A 17773-nucleotide genomic window follows, 5' to 3' on the forward strand; every position below is an offset into this window, starting at 1 on the left:
AAGGGTTTGACGATACTTGGAAATTGTATATAAAAATCGTAAGAGAACATGTTTTGTGGGGCTTAAAAATTGTATAGAAAAAAAAATCAATAAAACTTGTAATACAGCTTGGGCGTGGAAAAAACTTTCTGCATTTTTGTTTTTCGTATGAAGCTCCGAAGAACAACAACAACAACAACAACAACAACAACAACAATAACAACAACAACAAGAAACAACAACAACAACAACAACAACTACAACAACAAGAAACAACAACAACAAGAAACAACAACAACAACCACCACTACAACAACAACAACAAATCGAAACTGGAGGAGATATTTGTTGATTTTTTTTCTCTTTTCCAACTTCGTATTTTTCTGGCCTATTTTTCTTCTTCTCATTCTTGGACTTGACAACGAAAAAAAAAAAAAACCCCCCAGCAACGAAAGAGAGAGAGAGAGAGAGAGAGAGAGAGAGAGAGAGAGAGAGAGAGAGAGAGAGAGAGAGAGAGAGAGTAACCCACGTAGAAATCCATGGCAACTAAGAGAGAAGGAAATGGAAGGCCGGAAGGAGAGAGAGAGAGAGAGAGAGAGAGAGAGAGAGAGAGAGAGAGAGAGAGAGAGAGAGAGAGGCAACTATTCGCAAATAAATCTTGATAAGTAAGAAAATATAATGCACTCTTAGCCGTGGGTCGTTAGATCAATATAGATTTGTTAAACATGCAGGCAGGAATTGGTTTGCTAATAGAATGGTAGACGAATGGAAGAGACTTGGCAGTCGTGCATGTGGTGAATTTCACTGTGATAGGCACACTATTATTAATAGGTAAGGTAAATTCATTAATAGGATAATAGTTTTATTGTAAAGGTTTTCATTGATAAGATAAGAAATACAGCTGGAGCTCCTCCCCTGAAGGTGTAATAAGAGCGACGGTCACTAAAGGGAGTCTCGCTCCCCGGGAGTGTGGCTCAGGATGTGGCTCGCGCCTGCGCCGGGGGTCACTGGTGAGTGTGTTACCAGGCTGCTTAGTGAAGCAAGACAATGTACACAACGACAGCACAGATGGCCGTGACGTCCAGGAAGGCATCAGCCTCATCAGACCAGTCATCACTGGTTATCAATTCGAGGGCTTCCCATGGATCCTCATCCTCTTCAGACCAGTCATCACTGGTTATCAATTCGAGGGCATCCCATGGATCATCATCCTCATCAGACCAGTCATTACTGGTTATCAATTCGAGGGCATCCCATGGATCCTCATCCTCATCAGACCAGTCATTACTGGTTATCAATTCGAGGGCATCCCATGGATCATCATCCTCATCAGACCAGTCATTACTGGTTATCAATTCGAGGTCATCCATGGATCATCACCCTCATCAGACCAGTCATTACTGGTTATCAATTCGAGGGCATCCCATGGATCATCATCCTCATCAGACCAGTCATTACTGGTTATCAATTCGAGGCATCCATGGATCATCATCCTCATCAGACCAGTCATTACTGGTTATCAATTCGAGGGCATCCCATGGATCCTCATCCTCATCAGACCAGTCATTACTGGTTATCAATTCGAGGGCATCCCATGGATCATCATCCTCATCAGACCAGTCATTACTGGTTATCAATTCGAGGGCATCCCATGGATCATCATCCTCATCAGACCAGTCATTACTGGTTATCAATTCGAGGGCATCCCATGGATCATCATCCTCATCAGACCAGTCATTACTGGTTATCAATTCGAGGGCATCACATGGATCATCCTCATCAGACCAGTCATTACTGGTTATCAATTCGAGGGCATCCCATGGATCCTCATCCTCATCAGACCAGTCATTACTGGTTATCAATTCGAGGGCATCCCATGGATCATCATCCTCATCAGACCAGTCATCACTGGTTATCAATTCGAGGGCATCCCATGGATCATCATCCTCATCAGACCAGTCATCACTGGTTATCAATTCGAGGGCATCCCATGGATCATCAGCTTCATCGGTGATGGCGGCCACCGATTCGGCGGATGCCCAAGGATCATCACCCTCATCAGACGAGTCATCACGGGTCGTCACTTCAAGGAGTGCCAATGGAACATCACCCTCATCAGACGAGTCATCACGGGTCATTGCTTCAAAGGCTGGCCACGGATCATCACCCTCATCAGACGAGTCATCACGGGTCGTCACTTCAAGGAGTGCCAATGGAACATCACCCTCATCAGTCGAGTCATCACGGGTCATTGCTTCAAAGGCTGGCCATGGATCATCACCCTCATCAGACGAGTCATCACGGGTCGTCACTTCAAGGAGTGCCAATGGAACATCACCCTCATCAGACGAGTCATCACGGGTCATTGCTTCAAAGGCTGGCCATGGATCATCACCCTCATCAGACGAGTCATCACGGGTCGTCACTTCAAGGAGTGCCAGTGGAACATCACCCTCATCAGACGAGTCATCACGGGTCATTGCTTCAAAGGCTGGCCATGGATCATCACCCTCATCAGACGAGTCATCACGGGTCGTCACTTCAAGGAGTGCCAATGGAACATCACCTTCATCAGACGAGTCATCACGGGTCATTGCTTCAAAGGCTGGCCATGGATCATCACCCTCATCAGACGAGTCATCACGGGTCGTCACTTCAAGGAGTGCCAATGGAACATCACCCTCATCGGTGATGGCGGTCACCAATTCGGCGGGTGCCCATGGATCATCAGCCTCCACGGACCAGTCATCACGGGTCATTGCTTCAAAGGCTGCCCATGAATCATCAGCCTCATCGGTGATGGCGGTCACCAATTCGGCGGGTGCCCATGGATCATCAGCCTCCACGGACCAGTCATCACGGGTCATTGCTTCAAAGGCTGCCCATGAATCATCAGCCTCATCGGTGATGGCGGTCACCAATTCGGCGGGTGCCCATGGATCATCAGCCTCCACGGACCAGTCATCACGGGTCATTGCTTCAAAGGCTGCCCATGAATCATCAGCCTCATCGGTGATGGCGGTCACCAATTCGGCGGGTGCCCATGGATCATCAGCCTCCACGGACCAGTCATCACGGGTCATTGCTTCAAAGGCTGCCCATGAATCATCAGCCTCGACCATAGCAACAGAGGTCACCAAGTCTGGGGCTGCCCATGAATCATCAGCCTCCACGGACCAGTCATCACGGGTCATTGCTTCAAAGGCTGCCCATGAATCATCAGCCTTGACCATAGCAACAGAGGTCACCAAGTCTGGGGCTGGCCATGAATCATCAGCCTCCACGGACCAGTCGTCATGGGTAGTCACTTCAAAGGCTGCCCATGCATCAGCCTCATCGGTCCTGGCCACCCCGTCAGTGGCCGCACGCGGTGCAAGGGTCACCGCCCGGACGGGCTCGCCACACCGCCTCCCGTTGCACCGGAGGCTGGTGAAGGCGGGCCCGTCGTCACAGAAGAGCGAGAAGTGGAGGCCGCTGATGTTGTCCAGCAGCCAGGCCAGCGGCATGGAAGAGGTGAAGACTGGCCTCCTAAGCGAGGCGAATTGCACCCTGACGGCCGCGTTGCCGTCTTTCTTGCACAGCTTCGCCAAGGGCACACGCAGCTCACCCTCGGCGTGGCAGCCTTGAATCCCAGCGACGCAAGACCAGCCTTCCACGGGGAGCTTGACGGAGGCGACCGTACGCCTCCTCTTCAGGCAGCAGGTGGAGTCCTTGCACGAGAGCTTGATGGAGTCCACCAGGGAGGAGCCTCGCTCCAGGGTTACCCACACGTTGAATTTCTGTCGAGTTGCAGAGTTTCCCATCGTTGTTTCGATGTGATACAAAAAAATTATCCGAATATTGAGGAAATCGGTGTTAGGTAATAAAAGGAGGTGCTATGTCCATGAAGACCGACTGGCCTCCAGCAAATTCTTTCTGCTATAATCTTGCCTAGTCGGCTAAGTAGTGCAGTTCACGCGTCGGATGGCGGGTGACAGGGCTGTTGCTAAACTATAAAGGAATAGATAAAATATTCTTAATTCTTTTGAATGGCAACTATTCGTAAATAAATCTTGATAAGTAAGAAAAAATAACCTTGCTTAACTTTTATTTCATGCATAATGCGTGGATAACATGCCTTGGGTTCTTCATACATTAGTTATTTCCCAGTGTGTCGCGTAGGTACTCTTTCCCTCCATATCTGTTCCCTTTATCCCGTGTCTGTCCATTGCGATTTCTTAATTTTAGTTGCCTTTCTGCCTACTACACCCCTGGATTGTTACTAATGAGACCAGAGGACATCCAATACCTACTTGCTCTATTATTGTTATTATTATTACTATTATCATCATCATCGTATATAGTAGTAGTATTACAACTCGTATTAACCAATACCTCTCTATGTTGTACTCAGTCTTTCTTCGCTAAATACAAAGTTCTCATTTACTACTCAACGGCAGGTTTTATAGTTTTCACCTTCTTTGAATTCCACATATGATACTTTACACCCAATTACTTTTTTTGCTTTGCACATCTGCGTCATATTATTACTAACAGTGGATATCAGATTGTTGGATCATTATTACAGTAAATATGAGATATATGGATAATTTTTAGAGGTGTTCATCATCCAGTAAAGTGGTTCGTGGAAAGTTGATATCATAGGAATAAGGTCTGGAAACACGTAGTTGGAACTTGGAGTATGGGCGTTGTGCTGAGTTTTTCCGTGGTTATGGTCTAAGAGTCTGGAGGAACTGTCAAAGGGAAATCAAGAATGAGCTCGGGAGGCAGCATGAGCCAAGAATAGATGGCGTCACTATAAACACTTGCCTGCGCCACGATGGGCTCGAGCCGACCACCAGGCCCCCAAAGAAAGCCTACCGGCACCATAGGCCAAGATGTAAAAAAAAAAAAATAAATAAAGATAGTAGCAGTAGTAGTAGTAGTAGTAGTAGTAGTTTTCCTGTACTGTATTCCAATGTATTTAAGAAGGTGTAATGTACAATATGACCGTAACTGGTGAGTAAAGGAACGCGTGCCGTAAAAAGGGTTGCCCTTAATGATTTTATCTTGTCTGCCTTCCCTGATTAGTCATTTTTCTTTTTTCTACATTAAACAAAAAGGTTTTGCTAAATGTTTTTTTTCCTGATATTTGGAAATTTATGTTCAGTGTTTATTTATTGATATTTTTCTGTGTTTGGTTTATGGCTTTTGTTTTGTGGTCAGCTTTTGTTCATCTACTTCCTTTTCAGTCGCGTTACAATTCTGATATTTTGACGCGTTTCCATTTGCGGGAACATAAAAGATTCTGGCAGTCGCTCTCCCTTTAGTATATGCACTCCTCTGGTTTCTTCCTCTGACCCTCACACCCTCTCTTCTCTCCTCTCCTCTCCTCTCCTCTCCTCTCCTCTCCTCTCCTCTCCTCTCTTTTACTGTGTTTTCTTTCACCTTGAGATCCGTCTGAGCAGTCCTCCCTCCTTCACGCTTCGTCCTGCTCTTTTCTTGAGGCTAATTTCTACGAGAGAGAGAGAGAGAGAGAGAGAGAGAGAGAGAGAGAGAGAGAGAGAGAGAGAGAGAGAGAGAGAGAGAGAGAGAGAGAGAGAGAGAGAGAGAGAGAGAGAGAGAGAGAGAGAGAGAGAGAGAGAGAGAGAGAGAGAGAGAGAGAGAGAGAGAATGCTGAGGTAGGACGTCAAGAATGGTCAAACACACACACACACACACACACACAAACACGAAAAACAACAACAACAACAACAACAACATCAACAACAACAACAAGAAACAACTACAACAACAACAAGAAACAACAACAACAAGAAACAACAACAACAACCACCACTACAACAACAACAACAAATCGAAACTGGAGGAGATATTTGTTGATTTTTTTCTCTTTTCCAACTTCGTATTTTTCTGGCCTATTTTTCTTCTTCTCGTTCTTGGACTTGACAACGAAAAAAAAAAAAAAAAACCAGCAACAACAAAAAAAAAGAATGGAACCAAAATATCGAAACTGTAGAGAGATATTTGTGTTGTTGATTTTTTTTTTCCAGCTTTCGTTTTATTTTCCTAGACTATTTAATTTTCATTCTTATAAACATGCAAGGGACTGACTCACTCACCGTTCCGCCTTGCTGTTGAGGGAGACTAAGATCAAATCGGTACTATCCAAGGAAACTATATTAGAGGAGACAGTAGTATGTAGTAATTCCTATAGTCTCCTTGGTACTGTCAGACGCTACCACCCCTCACATCAGCTATTTCCAAATTTCGAAAAGGAGATCAACCGCGTTCAAAGGGGTGTTTTAATAGGTCTAGGGCACAGAGGAAGGGTCGAACTACCAGCAGGGTCATCAAACTATCCCTGGAAGTGCCCCAAACTCCCACGAAAGCCTTGTGAAATATGTGAGCTTGGGCACAGAAATGTTTAATAATAATAATACGGCCGTCAGTGAAATTAATGAGCATAGAGGGAATGAACGCTGTGAGAGGCCGACTAAAAGAAAATGGGACGTGTACTGATAGCTATAGACGTTAAATAGATAGAGAGAGAGAGAGAGAGAGAGAGAGAGAGAGAGAGAGAGAGAGAGAGAGAGAGAGAGAGAGAGAGAGAGAGAGAGAGAGAGAGAGAGAGAGAGAGAGAGAGAGAGAGAGAGAGAGAGAGAGAGAGAGAGAGAGAGAGAGAGAGAGAGAGTAACCCACGTAGAAATCCATGGCAACTAAGAGAGAAGGAAATGGAAGGCCGGAAGGAGAGAGAGAGAGAGAGAGAGAGAGAGAGAGAGAGAGAGAGAGAGAGAGAGAGAGAGAGAGAGAGAGAGAGGGGGGCAGGGGTGGTGGTGGCGGAGAGGCAGGTAGGGAGTGTGTTTACCTCTGGACAACTAGTCGGAAGAGAAAGAGAAGAACAAATAAGACGGTTTTCAGATAATGTTTACTCAACAGAACGCGGGTGAGGGGGGAGTAAGTCTTTCCTTGCTCCACTTGTTTTCTCTGTTGCCAGCGCTCTCTCCTCCCTACGGAGAGAGAGAGAGAGAGAGAGAGAGAGAGAGAGAGAGAGAGAGAGAGAGAGAGAGAGAGAGAGAGAGAGAGAGAGAGAGAGAGAGAGAGAGAGAGAGAGAGAGAGAGAGAGAGAGAGAGAGAGAGAGGCAACTATTCGCAAATAAATCTTGATAAGTAAGAAAATATAATGCACTCTTAGCCATGGGTCGTTAGATCAATATAGATTTGTTAAGCATGCAGGCAGGAATTGGTTTGCTAATAGAATGGTAGACGAATGGAAGAGACTTGGCAGTCGTGCATGTGGTGAATTTCACTGTGATAGGCACACTATTATTAATAGGTAAGGTAAATTCATTAATAGGATAATAGTTTTATTGTAAAGGTTTTCATTGATAAGATAAGAAATACAGCTGGAGCTCCTCCCCTGAAGGTGTAATAAGAGCGACGGTCACTAAAGGGAGTCTCGCTCCCCGGGAGTGTGGCTCACGATGTGGCTCGCGCCTGCGCCGGGGGTCACTGGTGAGTGTGTTACCAGGCTGCTTAGTGAAGCAAGACAATGTACACAACGACACCACAGATGGCCGTGACGTCCAGGAAGGCATCAGCCTCATCAGACCAGTCATCACTGGTTATCAATTCGAGGGCTTCCCATGGATCCTCATCCTCTTCAGACCAGTCATCACTGGTTATCAATTCGAGGGCATCCCATGGATCATCATCCTCATCGGTGATGGCGGCCACCGATTCGGCGGATGCCCATGGATCCTCATCCTCATCAGACCAGTCATTACTGGTTATCAATTCGAGGGCATCCCATGGATCATCATCCTCATCAGACCAGTCATTACTGGTTATCAATTCGAGGGCATCCCATGGATCATCATCCTCATCAGACCAGTCATTACTGGTTATCAATTCGAGGGCATCCCATGGATCATCATCCTCATCAGACCATTCATTACTGGTTATCAATTCGAGGGCATCCCATGGATCATCACCCTCATCAGACCAGTCATCACTGGTTATCAATTCGAGGGCATCCCATGGATCCTCATCCTCATCAGACCAGTCATTACTGGTTATCAATTCGAGGGCATCCCATGGATCATCATCCTCACCAGACCAGTCATTACTGGTTATCAATTCGAGGGCATCCCATGGATCCTCATCCTCATCAGACCAGTCATCACTGGTTATCAATTCGAGGGCATCCCATGGATCATCAGCTTCATCGGTGATGGCGGCCACCGATTCGGCGGATGCCCAAGGATCATCACCCTCATCAGACGAGTCATCACGGGTCGTCACTTCAAGGAGTGCCAATGGAACATCACCGTCATCAGACGAGTCATCACGGGTCATTGCTTCAAAGGCTGGCCACGGATCATCACCCTCATCAGACGAGTCATCACGGGTCGTCACTTCAAGGAGTGCCAATGGAACATCACCCTCATCAGGCGAGTCATCACGGGTCATTGCTTCAAAGGCTGGCCACGGATCATCACCCTCATCAGACGAGTCATCACGGGTCGTCACTTCAAGGAGTGCCAATGGAACATCACCCTCATCAGACGAGTCATCACGGGTCATTGCTTCAAAGGCTGGCCACGGATCATCACCCTCATCAGACGAGTCATCACGGGTCGTCACTTCAAGGAGTGCCAATGGAACATCACCCTCATCAGACGAGTCATCACGGGTCATTGCTTCAAAGGCTGGCCATGGATCATCACCCTCATCAGACGAGTCATCACGGGTCGTCACTTCAAGGAGTGCCAATGGAACATCACCCTCATCAGACGAGTTATCACGGGTCATTGCTTCAAAGGCTGGCCATGGATCATCACCCTCATCAGACGAGTCATCACGGGTCGTCACTTCATGGAGTGCCAATGGAACATCAGAATCATCGGTGATGGCGGTCACCAATTCGGCGGGTGCCCATGGATCATCAGCCTCCACGGACCAGTCATCACGGGTCATTGCTTCAAACGCTGCCCATGAATCATCAGCCTCATCGGTGATGGCGGTCACCAATTCGGCGGGTGCCCATGGATCATCAGCCTCCACGGACCAGTCATCACGGGTCATTGCTTCAAAGGCTGCCCATGAATCATCAGCCTCGACTATAGCAACAGAGGTCACCAAGTCTGGGGCTGCCCATGAATCATCAGCCTCCACGGACCAGTCATCACGGGTCATTGCTTCAAAGGCTGCCCATGAATCATCAGCCTCGACCATAGCAACAGAGGTCACCAAGTCTGGGGCTGCCCATGAATCATCAGCCTCCACGGACCAGTCGTCATGGGTAGTCACTTCAAAGGCTGCCCATGCATCAGCCTCATCGGTCCTGGCCACCCCGTCAGTGGCCGCACGCGGTGCAGGGGTCACCGCCCGGACGGGCTCGCCACACCGCCTCCCGTTGCACCGGAGGCTGGTGAAGGCGGGCCCGTCGTCACAGAAGAGCGAGAAGTGGAGGCCGCTGATGTTGTCCAGCAGCCAGGCCAGCGGCATGGAAGAGGTGAAGACTGGCTTCCTAAGCGAGGCGAATTGCACCCTGACGGCCGCGTTGCCGTCTTTCTTGCACAGCTTCGCCAAGGGCACACGCAGCTCACCCTCGGCGTGGCAGCCTTGAATCCCAGAGACGCAAGACCAGCCTTCCACGGGGAGCTTGACGGAGGCGACCGTACGCCTCCTCTTCAGGCAGCAGGTGGAGTCCTTGCACGAGAGCTTGATGGAGTCCACCAGGGAGGAGCCTCGCTCCAAGGTTACCCACACGTTGAATTTCTGTCGAGTTGCAGAGTTTCCCATCGTTGTTTCGATGTGATACAAAAAAAATTATCCGAATATTGAGGAAATCGTTGTTAGGTAACAAAAGGAGGTGCTATGTCCATGAAGACCGACTGGCCTCCAGCAAATTCTTTCTGCTATAATCTTGCCTAGTCGGCTAAGTAGTGCAGTTCACGCGGCGGATGGCGGGTGACAGGGCTGTTGCTAAACTATAAAGGAATAGATAAAATATTCTTAATTCTTTTGAATGGCAACTATTCGCAAATAAATCTTGATAAGTAAGAAAAAATAACCTTGCTTAACTTTTATTTCATGCATAATGCGTGGATAACATGCCTTGGGTTCTTCATACATTAGTTATTTCCCAGAGTGTCGCGTAGGTACTCTTTCCCTCCATATCTGTTCCCTTTATCCCGTGTCTGTCCATTGCGATTTCTTAATTTTAGTTGCCTTTCTGCCTACTACACCCCTGGATTGTTACTAATGAGACCAGAGGACATCCAATACCTACTTGCTCTATTATTGTTATTATTATTACTATTATCATCATCATCGTATATAGTAGTAGTATTACAACTCGTATTAACCAATACCTCTCCATGTTGTACTCAGTCTTTCTTCGCTAAATACAAAGTTCTCATTTACTACTCAACGGCAGGTTTTATAGTTTTCACCTTCTTTGAATTCCACATATGGTACTTTACACCCAATTACTTTTTTTGCTTTGCACATCTGCGTCATATTATTACTAACAGTGGATATCAGATTGTTGGATCATTATTACAGTAAATATGAGATATATGGATAATTTTTAGAGGTGTTCATCATCCAGTAAAGTGGCTTGTGGAAAGTTGATATCATAGGAATAAGGTCTGGAAACACGTAGTTGGAACTTGGAGTATGGGCGTTGTGCTGAGTTTTTCCGTGGTTATGGTCTAAGAGTCTGGAGGAACGGTCAAAGGGAAATCAAGAATGAGCTCGGGAGGCAGCATGAGCCAAGAATAGATGGCGTCACTATAAACACTTGCCTGCGCCACGATGGGCTCGAGCCGACCACCAGGCCCCCAAAGAAAGCCTACCGGCACCATAGGCCAAGATGTAAAAAAAATAAATAAATAAAGATAGTAGCAGTAGTAGTAGTAGTAGTAGTAGTAGTAGTAGTAGTAGTTTTCCTGTACTGTATTCCAATGTATTTAAGAAGGTGTAATGTACAATATGACCGTAACTGGTGAGTAAAGGAACGCGTGCCGTAAAAAGGGTTGCCCTTAATGATTTTATCTTGTCTGCCTTCCCTGATTAGTCATTTTTCTTTTTTCTACATTAAACAAAAAGGTTTTGCTAAATGTTTTTTTTCCTGATATTTGGAAATTTATGTTCAGTGTTTATTTATTGATATTTTTCTGTGTTTGGTTTATGGCTTTTGTTTTGTGGTCAGCTTTTGTTCATCTGCTTCCTTTTCAGTCGCGTTACAATTCTGATATTTTGACGCGTTTCCATTTGCGGGAACATAAAAGATTCTGGCAGTCGCTCTCCCTTTAGTATATGCACTCCTCTGGTTTCTTCCTCTGACCCTCACACCCTCTCTCCTCTCCTCTCCTCTCCTCTCCTCTCCTCTCCTCTCCTCTCTTTTACTGTGTTTTCTTTCACCTTGAGATCCGTCTGAGCAGTCCTCCCTCCTTCACGCTTCGTCCTGCTCTTTTCTTGAGGCTAATTTCTACGAGAGAGAGAGAGAGAGAGAGAGAGAGAGAGAGAGAGAGAGAATGCCCAGTCCCAAGATAGAATTTAAACCGCTTCTGTCTTAGTTTATATAAAAGAATGATGATAAAATAGACAGAGAGAGAGAGAGAGAGAGAGAGAGAGAGAGAGAGAGAGAGAGAGAGAGAGAGAGAGAGAGAGAGAGAGAGAGAGAGAGAGAGAGAGAGAGAGAGAGAGAGAGAGAGAGAGAGAATGCTGAGGTAGGATGTCAAGAATGGTCAAACACACACACACACACACACACACACACACACACATGTAATTTGTCCACCACACACGTGATTAAGGGTCAGCTCACGACACACAGGTTAACCTCGAGAAACATTTTTTTTCCCTCCTCTCTCTCTCTCTCTCTCTCTCTCTCTCTCTCTCTCTCTCTCTCTCTCTCTCTCTCTCTCTCTCTCTCTCTCTCTCTCTCTCTCTCTCTCTCTCTCTCTCTCTCTCTCTCTCTCTCTCTCTCTCTCTCTCTCTCTCTCTCTCTCTCTCTCTCTCTCTCTCTCTCTCTCTCTCTCTCTCTCTCTCTCACTCTCCCTTCCCATCATAACCTTCCCATCACATCCCCCTTCCATCATGCCCATTCCTTCTTCCTTCTCTCCTCTTCCTTTCCCTATTCATCTGTACAATGCATCTTCCCATATTCTTTATTTTCCTTTCCATTTTGTTTCCTTCTTCTCTTCAGCTCTCCTTTTTATCCTTTCTCAATCCTATCCCCTTTCTTTCTCTATCCTCCTCCCTCTTGTCCTTTTCCTCTTCCTTTCCTCCCCCTTTTCACCTTTTCTTCTTCTCAGTCTTGCTTCTATTTCCCTCTCCTCTTCACCCCCTTTCTATCCTTTCCTTCTCTATCCTCCTCCTCTCTTTCTCTATCCTCCTCCCTCTTGTTCTTCTTCCTTCCTCTTTCCTCTCCCTCCTCATCTTCACCCGCCCTTTCGTTTCTCTTTCCTTCTCCCTTTTACTTCTGGTTTTCTCCCCCTTCCTCGCTGCTCCCTTTTCCTCACCTCCTTCGGCAACATCTCCCTCAGTCTCTCACCTTCCCTCTCTCTCTCTTTCCCCTTTCACCGTTCCTCTCCCTTTCTCTCTCACCGTCCCTCTCGCTCCCTTCTTCTTGGCCCCAGCATCACGTCTTGTCATCGATCTTAGAACCCTGAAAGAGAGGTGAAAAGAAAGCACATTTGGGGTTTCTTCACACCTTGATGCCGGGGGAGGTAAATGACTTGTTTTGAAAGCGAGGCCATTTAAGTTTGGGTTTTGGTCGTGGTGGTGGTGGTGGTGGTGAGTTTTTGTGATTCTGCTGGTTGGTGACGGTGGTTGTGGTGGTGGGTGGTGATGGGGTTGAAGAGTGAAAGAAGGGATAGGGAGAGCAAGGGAAAGGGAGTAGGAGGGCGACGATTTTTTGGGTGGTTAAGGGAGGAAGGGGAAGAGGAAAAATTTGGGTGGCGGTGGTGGTAGTTTTTTTTACAACAAAGGAGACAGCTCAGGGGCACAAAAAAGGAAACAATGATTAAAAAAAAGCCCGCTACTTATTTGGTGAGAGTGGCTGTGATTGTGGGTGGTGATGGGGTTGAAGAATGAAAGAAGGGAGAGAGAGATAGAGGGAGATAGAGAGGGATAGGGGACGAGGAGGAGGACGAGGAAGGGGACGCTACTTAGTTTGTGATTGTGGGTGGTGATGGAGTCGAAGAATGAAAGAAGGGAGAGAGAGACAGAGGGAGATAGAGAGGGATAGGGGACGAGGAGGAGGACGAGGACGAGTTTAATGCTGGTTAGAGGAGGAAAAGGAAGAAGAGCTGTCATAGAGATCATTTTTTTCACGTTACTCATTTCACTTAACCCGGTAGCAGCGACGGGCCAAATTTGTGGCTTTACCGTGTACCAGCGACGGGCCACAATTTTGCCATGATATAAACCCCCCAAAATAGATGATGCATAAACTGATCACAAATGCGTTGATACATATTATGAATGGTTTGCGTGAGTGATGATTTTTTCTCATTTTTCTCGCTCAGAGGGGCCTTTAAGAAACATGATCCCTGCAGCTACCAGGTTAATCTCCTCTCCAGCCTTTGAAAATAGTTGATGTGCAAGTTAGCAGCGTCTGAGAACACTGACCTCTCAAACCTTATCTACTTTAGCCTCGCGTCCTTCACTATTTATTTCGTTAAAGAAACTTGGTTGGCCGATTTCGTCTTCTATTATCGAGGGGGGTGGGATGGGGGGAAAGGGAGAAGTTACGAAGGAGAGCAACTGACGACCGGGAATAAGTTACGACCCGGTGGAAGTTACGTCGTCTCTTGGGATGCGCCGGGAGAGAGCTGGGGTCGGACCTTGGATATCAAACCTGAGCGAGTCTGTGGGTCGCATTATAAGACATTTCGCCGCCCAAGAACACATATTTGACAAGCCTTTCGTAGGAGTTGTGGGCATTTCTAGAAGTAGCTTTCCTTTTAATGACCCTGGTGGTAGTGGGACCCTTCTTCTGTACCGTGAACCTGAAGAAACACTCATTAGAATCCGACTGACCCCCTCTTTGACCTCTATAGAAATGGCTGATGTGAGAAGCGAACGTGTCTTATAATGCCGACCTGTAATTCCTCGGCCACACCTGTCACGCGGCTGCCAGGTAGACTTCTTCCACCCGTCACCTGCCGCCCCCCACACCTCCTCCCTGCACACCTTACCTTACCTTTCCTCTGTGTCACCTGTGTGTGTGTGTGTGTGTGTGTGTGTGTGTGTGTGTGTGTGTAGTGATGGTGGTGGAAATTGTTTTATATTATAACGAGTGATTAATTTGTTTTCGATAGTCTGTTTGTTTGTTTGCTTGCTTGTTTGTTTAATGTTGAGAGAGAGAGAGAGAGAGAGAGAGAGAGAGAGAGAGAGAGAGAGAGAGAGAGAGAGAGAGAGAGAGAGAGAGAGAGAGAGAGAGAGAGAGAGAGAGAGAGAGAGAGAGAGAGAGAGAGAGAGAGAGAGAGAGAGAGAGACCTAGACCACAACAAATAACCCAATAACACACACAGGTGACAAAGAACAGGTGTGGAGGGAGGTGGAGCGGCAGAGGACAGGTGAAACGAGGCACCAAAAACAAGCAGACCGTCGCCTTCTTTACCCGCCGGAGCTGCCTGAGTAATACCCGGCCAGTTGTCACAGTCCCGGCGATCCTTTTTGCCTCTCCAGATAGGAAGGACCAAACCCCTTTTCCAGTCAGGAGGAACGGGGACGCGCTGCCACACTGCAAATAGGATCACACACGAGCCGCGGATCATGGCCCAGCTTTCACGAACTCCACGCTTGTTAAACACACCTTTCACGACCCTCTGCTTCGCCCTAGCCTCCATCACCTCGGCGAATGTGGCTATGGTGTCGCTGGGTTGGGCTGGGCTGTGTAGGCGTGTGTGTGTGTGTGTGTGTGTGTGTGTGTGTGTGTGTGTGTGTGTGTGGTGACTCGCCGTGAAGAAAAGTATCTGCAACCCTTACCTCTTTGTGGCAGAATCCTTGTCAGGGCGGCACAATGCATGTAGACTCCTGCTCACGTATTCCGCCTGGTTTTCTCCTTTCCCAATCTACCCAGCGGCTGATTGCAGGTATAGGCTGACACCGCAATCAAGGTGTACATGGAAAGAAGGGACGCCGAGCACCACCGCGGTTCTGTGTCACTAACTACAAAGCTGCAAAGGGTCGAGTCAGCGCCGCGGGAGAGAACGAAAAAGCCAACATGAAAGGCGTTAGCGAGCCACCAGAAACAGGCTGACCCCGAGCGTGTGTGTGTGTGTGTGTGTGTGTGTGTGTGTGTGTGTGTGTGTGTGTGTGTGTGTGTTCTTGCTTCATCACGTATAATACACAACTGGACCTGCATTTCTGGTTAGTCTGCGCTCGGTTGCTTATTTATTTACATCCGTGCGCTGACCGTGTTGTGTCCAAGGGTTCGAGAGTTGCAAGGTAGCTACAAGGGGGGGAGTTACACGGGGGGGGGGGGTACACGGGGAGAGGTAAGGTATACGGGAGGATAATACGAGGCAGCAGGAGGATGAAGGGAATAAGGAAGAAAGGCGAGGAGGAGAGGAAAGCCGTAAGAGCAGAAGGGAGGAAGGGATGCGAGACGGAAGGAGTAAGGAGAAACAGAGGAGGAAGGTAGGGAAGCAAAACGAAAGCATAGCACGGCGGAGAGGAGGAACAGAAGGTGAGGAAAGGGAGGAATGAAAGATAAAGACAGGAGGAAGAGGAGAAAGGTAGGGAAGACAACGAAAGCATAGCAAGGTGGAGAGGAGAAACAGAAGGTGAGGAAAGGGAGGAATGAAAGATAAAGACAGGAGGTAGTGGAGGATGAGGAGAAGGGGGAATGGAAGATGAGGAGAGGTGAGGGAACTGAAAAACAAAGAGGGAAAGGAACGCGGGAAAAGGACAGAGAGAAATAAAGGGAACGAAGGAAGAGGAGCAAATAAGGAAGAGGATAGAGAATATTACAAAAGGGCCGGAAGAAACGAAAGGCAAGGAGAGGGAGGAAAAGGAGATAAGGACGGAGAGAAATGGAGGATATAAATAAACGGAGGAATGGAAACACACGAACGAGGCGGAGGAGGAGGAGGAGGAAGAGGTCACGGCGAGAAAGGGAGAGGAAGAGAACCTATGGAGGAGATCAGAACGTGGAGAGCGATGCAGAGTGTGGAAGAGGAGGAAGAGGTCAGGTCAGGGCGGTACGGGATGGAAGGAAGAGGTCAAGTCGGGGCGGGGCGAGGCGGAAGAAGGCGTGAGGCGGGTCGGGTCGGGGCGGGGCGGTGTCCAGAGAGCGGGGCGTGTTGATTGGTATCGAGAGGGTGCTGCGGGTTGCGTGTCGAGGGTCTGAATTCCGCCGCCGCCGCTGGAGGGTGGAAAGGTCTTGTCCCCTTTATACCTGAGGCGAGGTCCACGAGAGAGAGAGAGAGAGAGAGAGAGAGAGAGAGAGAGAGAGAGAGAGAGAGAGAGAGAGAGAGAGAGAGAGAGAGAGAGAGAGAGAGAGAGAGAGAGAGAGAGAGAATGCCCAGTATGTACTTTTCTGTGCCCAAGATAGAATTTAAACCGCTTCTGTTCATACAAAAAGAATGATGATAAAATAAAGGGAAAGAGAGAGAGAGAGAGAGAGAGAGAGAGAAGGCCCAGTTTGTACATTTTTTCTCCAAGACTTGAAATACAAACCTTTTCTGTCTTAGTTCACACATAAAAGAACAATAAAAAAATAAGAAGGTTGTTCACACACACACACACACACACACACACACACACACACACACACACACACACACACACACACACACACACACACACACACACACACACACACACCGAAAATAAACAAACAAACAAACAAACAAACAAACAACAACATAACGTAGGCTTGAATAATAGTTGCTTACCATTAGTTTTGTTTCTTCCATTAAGTAAAAAAAAAAAAAAAAAAAAAAGAGTTGCTAATATATTTTTCCCTCTGTTTTTCGACTTGGTTATAATGTTCGCTTGGGTGACTTTCTATTGTTGTTGTTGTTGTTGTTGTTGTTGTTTTTGGTAATCGATGTAAATGTCGTTCTTGGCTTGAGTGGTTCTTATATTTGGGTCTTCTCCTTGCGGTAATGGTAGGAATAGAGGTGTTTTGGGTGTGACAGTAGTAGTTATAGAAATGGTGGTGGCGATAGTGTTGTTAGTATTGGTAAGGATTATACATGTTACGAGCGGCGTTGGTTATGGTAGTGGAAGTGGATTGGTGGTATTGGTGCTGAGAGTGTTGGTATAGACAGAATGATAGTGGTGGTGGTGGTGGTGGTAGTGATGGTGGTAGTGGTGGTGTTGGTATCGTTGTTGTTGTTCGTGGTGTTGGTGCAAGTGGTGTTGGCGTTGGTAGTAGTGGTATTGGTGTTGTTGGTGTTGTTGGTGTTGGTGTAAGCGGTGTTGGCGTTGGTAGTGGTGGTATTGGTGGTGTTGGTGTTGGTGGTGTTGGCGTTGGTAGTGGTGGTATTGGTGGTGTTGGTTGCACTGGTGTTGTTGGCGCTGAAGGGTGTGAACGTAGGCTCTTGAATACTGCATCTCTTGACACTGCTCTCTCTCTCTCTCTCTCTCTCTCTCTCTCTCTCTCTCTCTCTCTCTCTCTCTCTCTCTCTCTCTCTCTCTCTCTCTCTCTCTCTCTCTCTCTCTCTCTCTCTCTCTCTCTTTTCTCTCCTTTTCATATTTTCTCACATCTCTGTTTTTCTTTAACCTTTTCCTTCTTCTCCTTTTCAGCCTTTTCTCATCCCTTTATCTTTCTTCCCCTTCCCTC

General features: G+C 47.3%; 1 protein-coding gene across 10 annotated transcripts; it reads left to right on the forward strand.

Annotated features, from left to right (window-relative positions):
* Window positions 1-674: 674 nt before the first annotated feature.
* LOC126996518 (uncharacterized) lies at window positions 675-9802 on the forward strand. 10 transcript variants are annotated; one of them, XR_007751230.1, is made up of 4 exons: window positions 716-1340; window positions 1905-3111; window positions 3223-3681; window positions 9665-9802. XR_007751230.1 is itself a non-coding variant. In XM_050857060.1 (3 exons), exons 1-3 carry the CDS (start codon window positions 1027-1029, stop codon window positions 3604-3606), a joined length of 1905 nt encoding a protein of 634 aa, XP_050713017.1. In that variant the 5' UTR covers window positions 717-1026; the 3' UTR covers window positions 3607-3929. The 10 variants fall into 10 exon arrangements, 8 of the variants coding, with proteins under 8 accessions (XP_050713017.1, XP_050713013.1, XP_050713016.1 ...); XM_050857060.1 differs by lacking the exon at window positions 9665-9802 and having other exon boundaries at window positions 717-1340; window positions 3223-3929; XM_050857056.1 differs by lacking the exon at window positions 3223-3681 and having other exon boundaries at window positions 726-1340; window positions 1905-3222; window positions 9095-9727.
* The last annotated feature ends 7971 nt before the right edge of the window (window positions 9803-17773 follow it).

This window comes from Eriocheir sinensis, chromosome 10 (genome assembly GCF_024679095.1).
Source record: "Eriocheir sinensis breed Jianghai 21 chromosome 10, ASM2467909v1, whole genome shotgun sequence".
In the NCBI taxonomy this organism is placed as follows: Eukaryota; Metazoa; Arthropoda; class Malacostraca; order Decapoda; family Varunidae; genus Eriocheir; species Eriocheir sinensis.

Coding starts and splice junctions, on each gene's coding strand:
- LOC126996518 (XM_050857056.1), top strand. CDS start 1,027: ATGTACACAACGACAGCACAGATGGCCGTGACGTCCAGGAAGGCATCA. Junction 1,341..1,904: donor TTACTGGTTATCAATTCGAG/GTCATCCATGGA, acceptor TATCAATTCGAG/GGCATCCCATGGATCATCAT. Junction 3,223..9,094: donor CCTTGACCATAGCAACAGAG/GTCACCAAGTCT, acceptor ATAGCAACAGAG/GTCACCAAGTCTGGGGCTGC.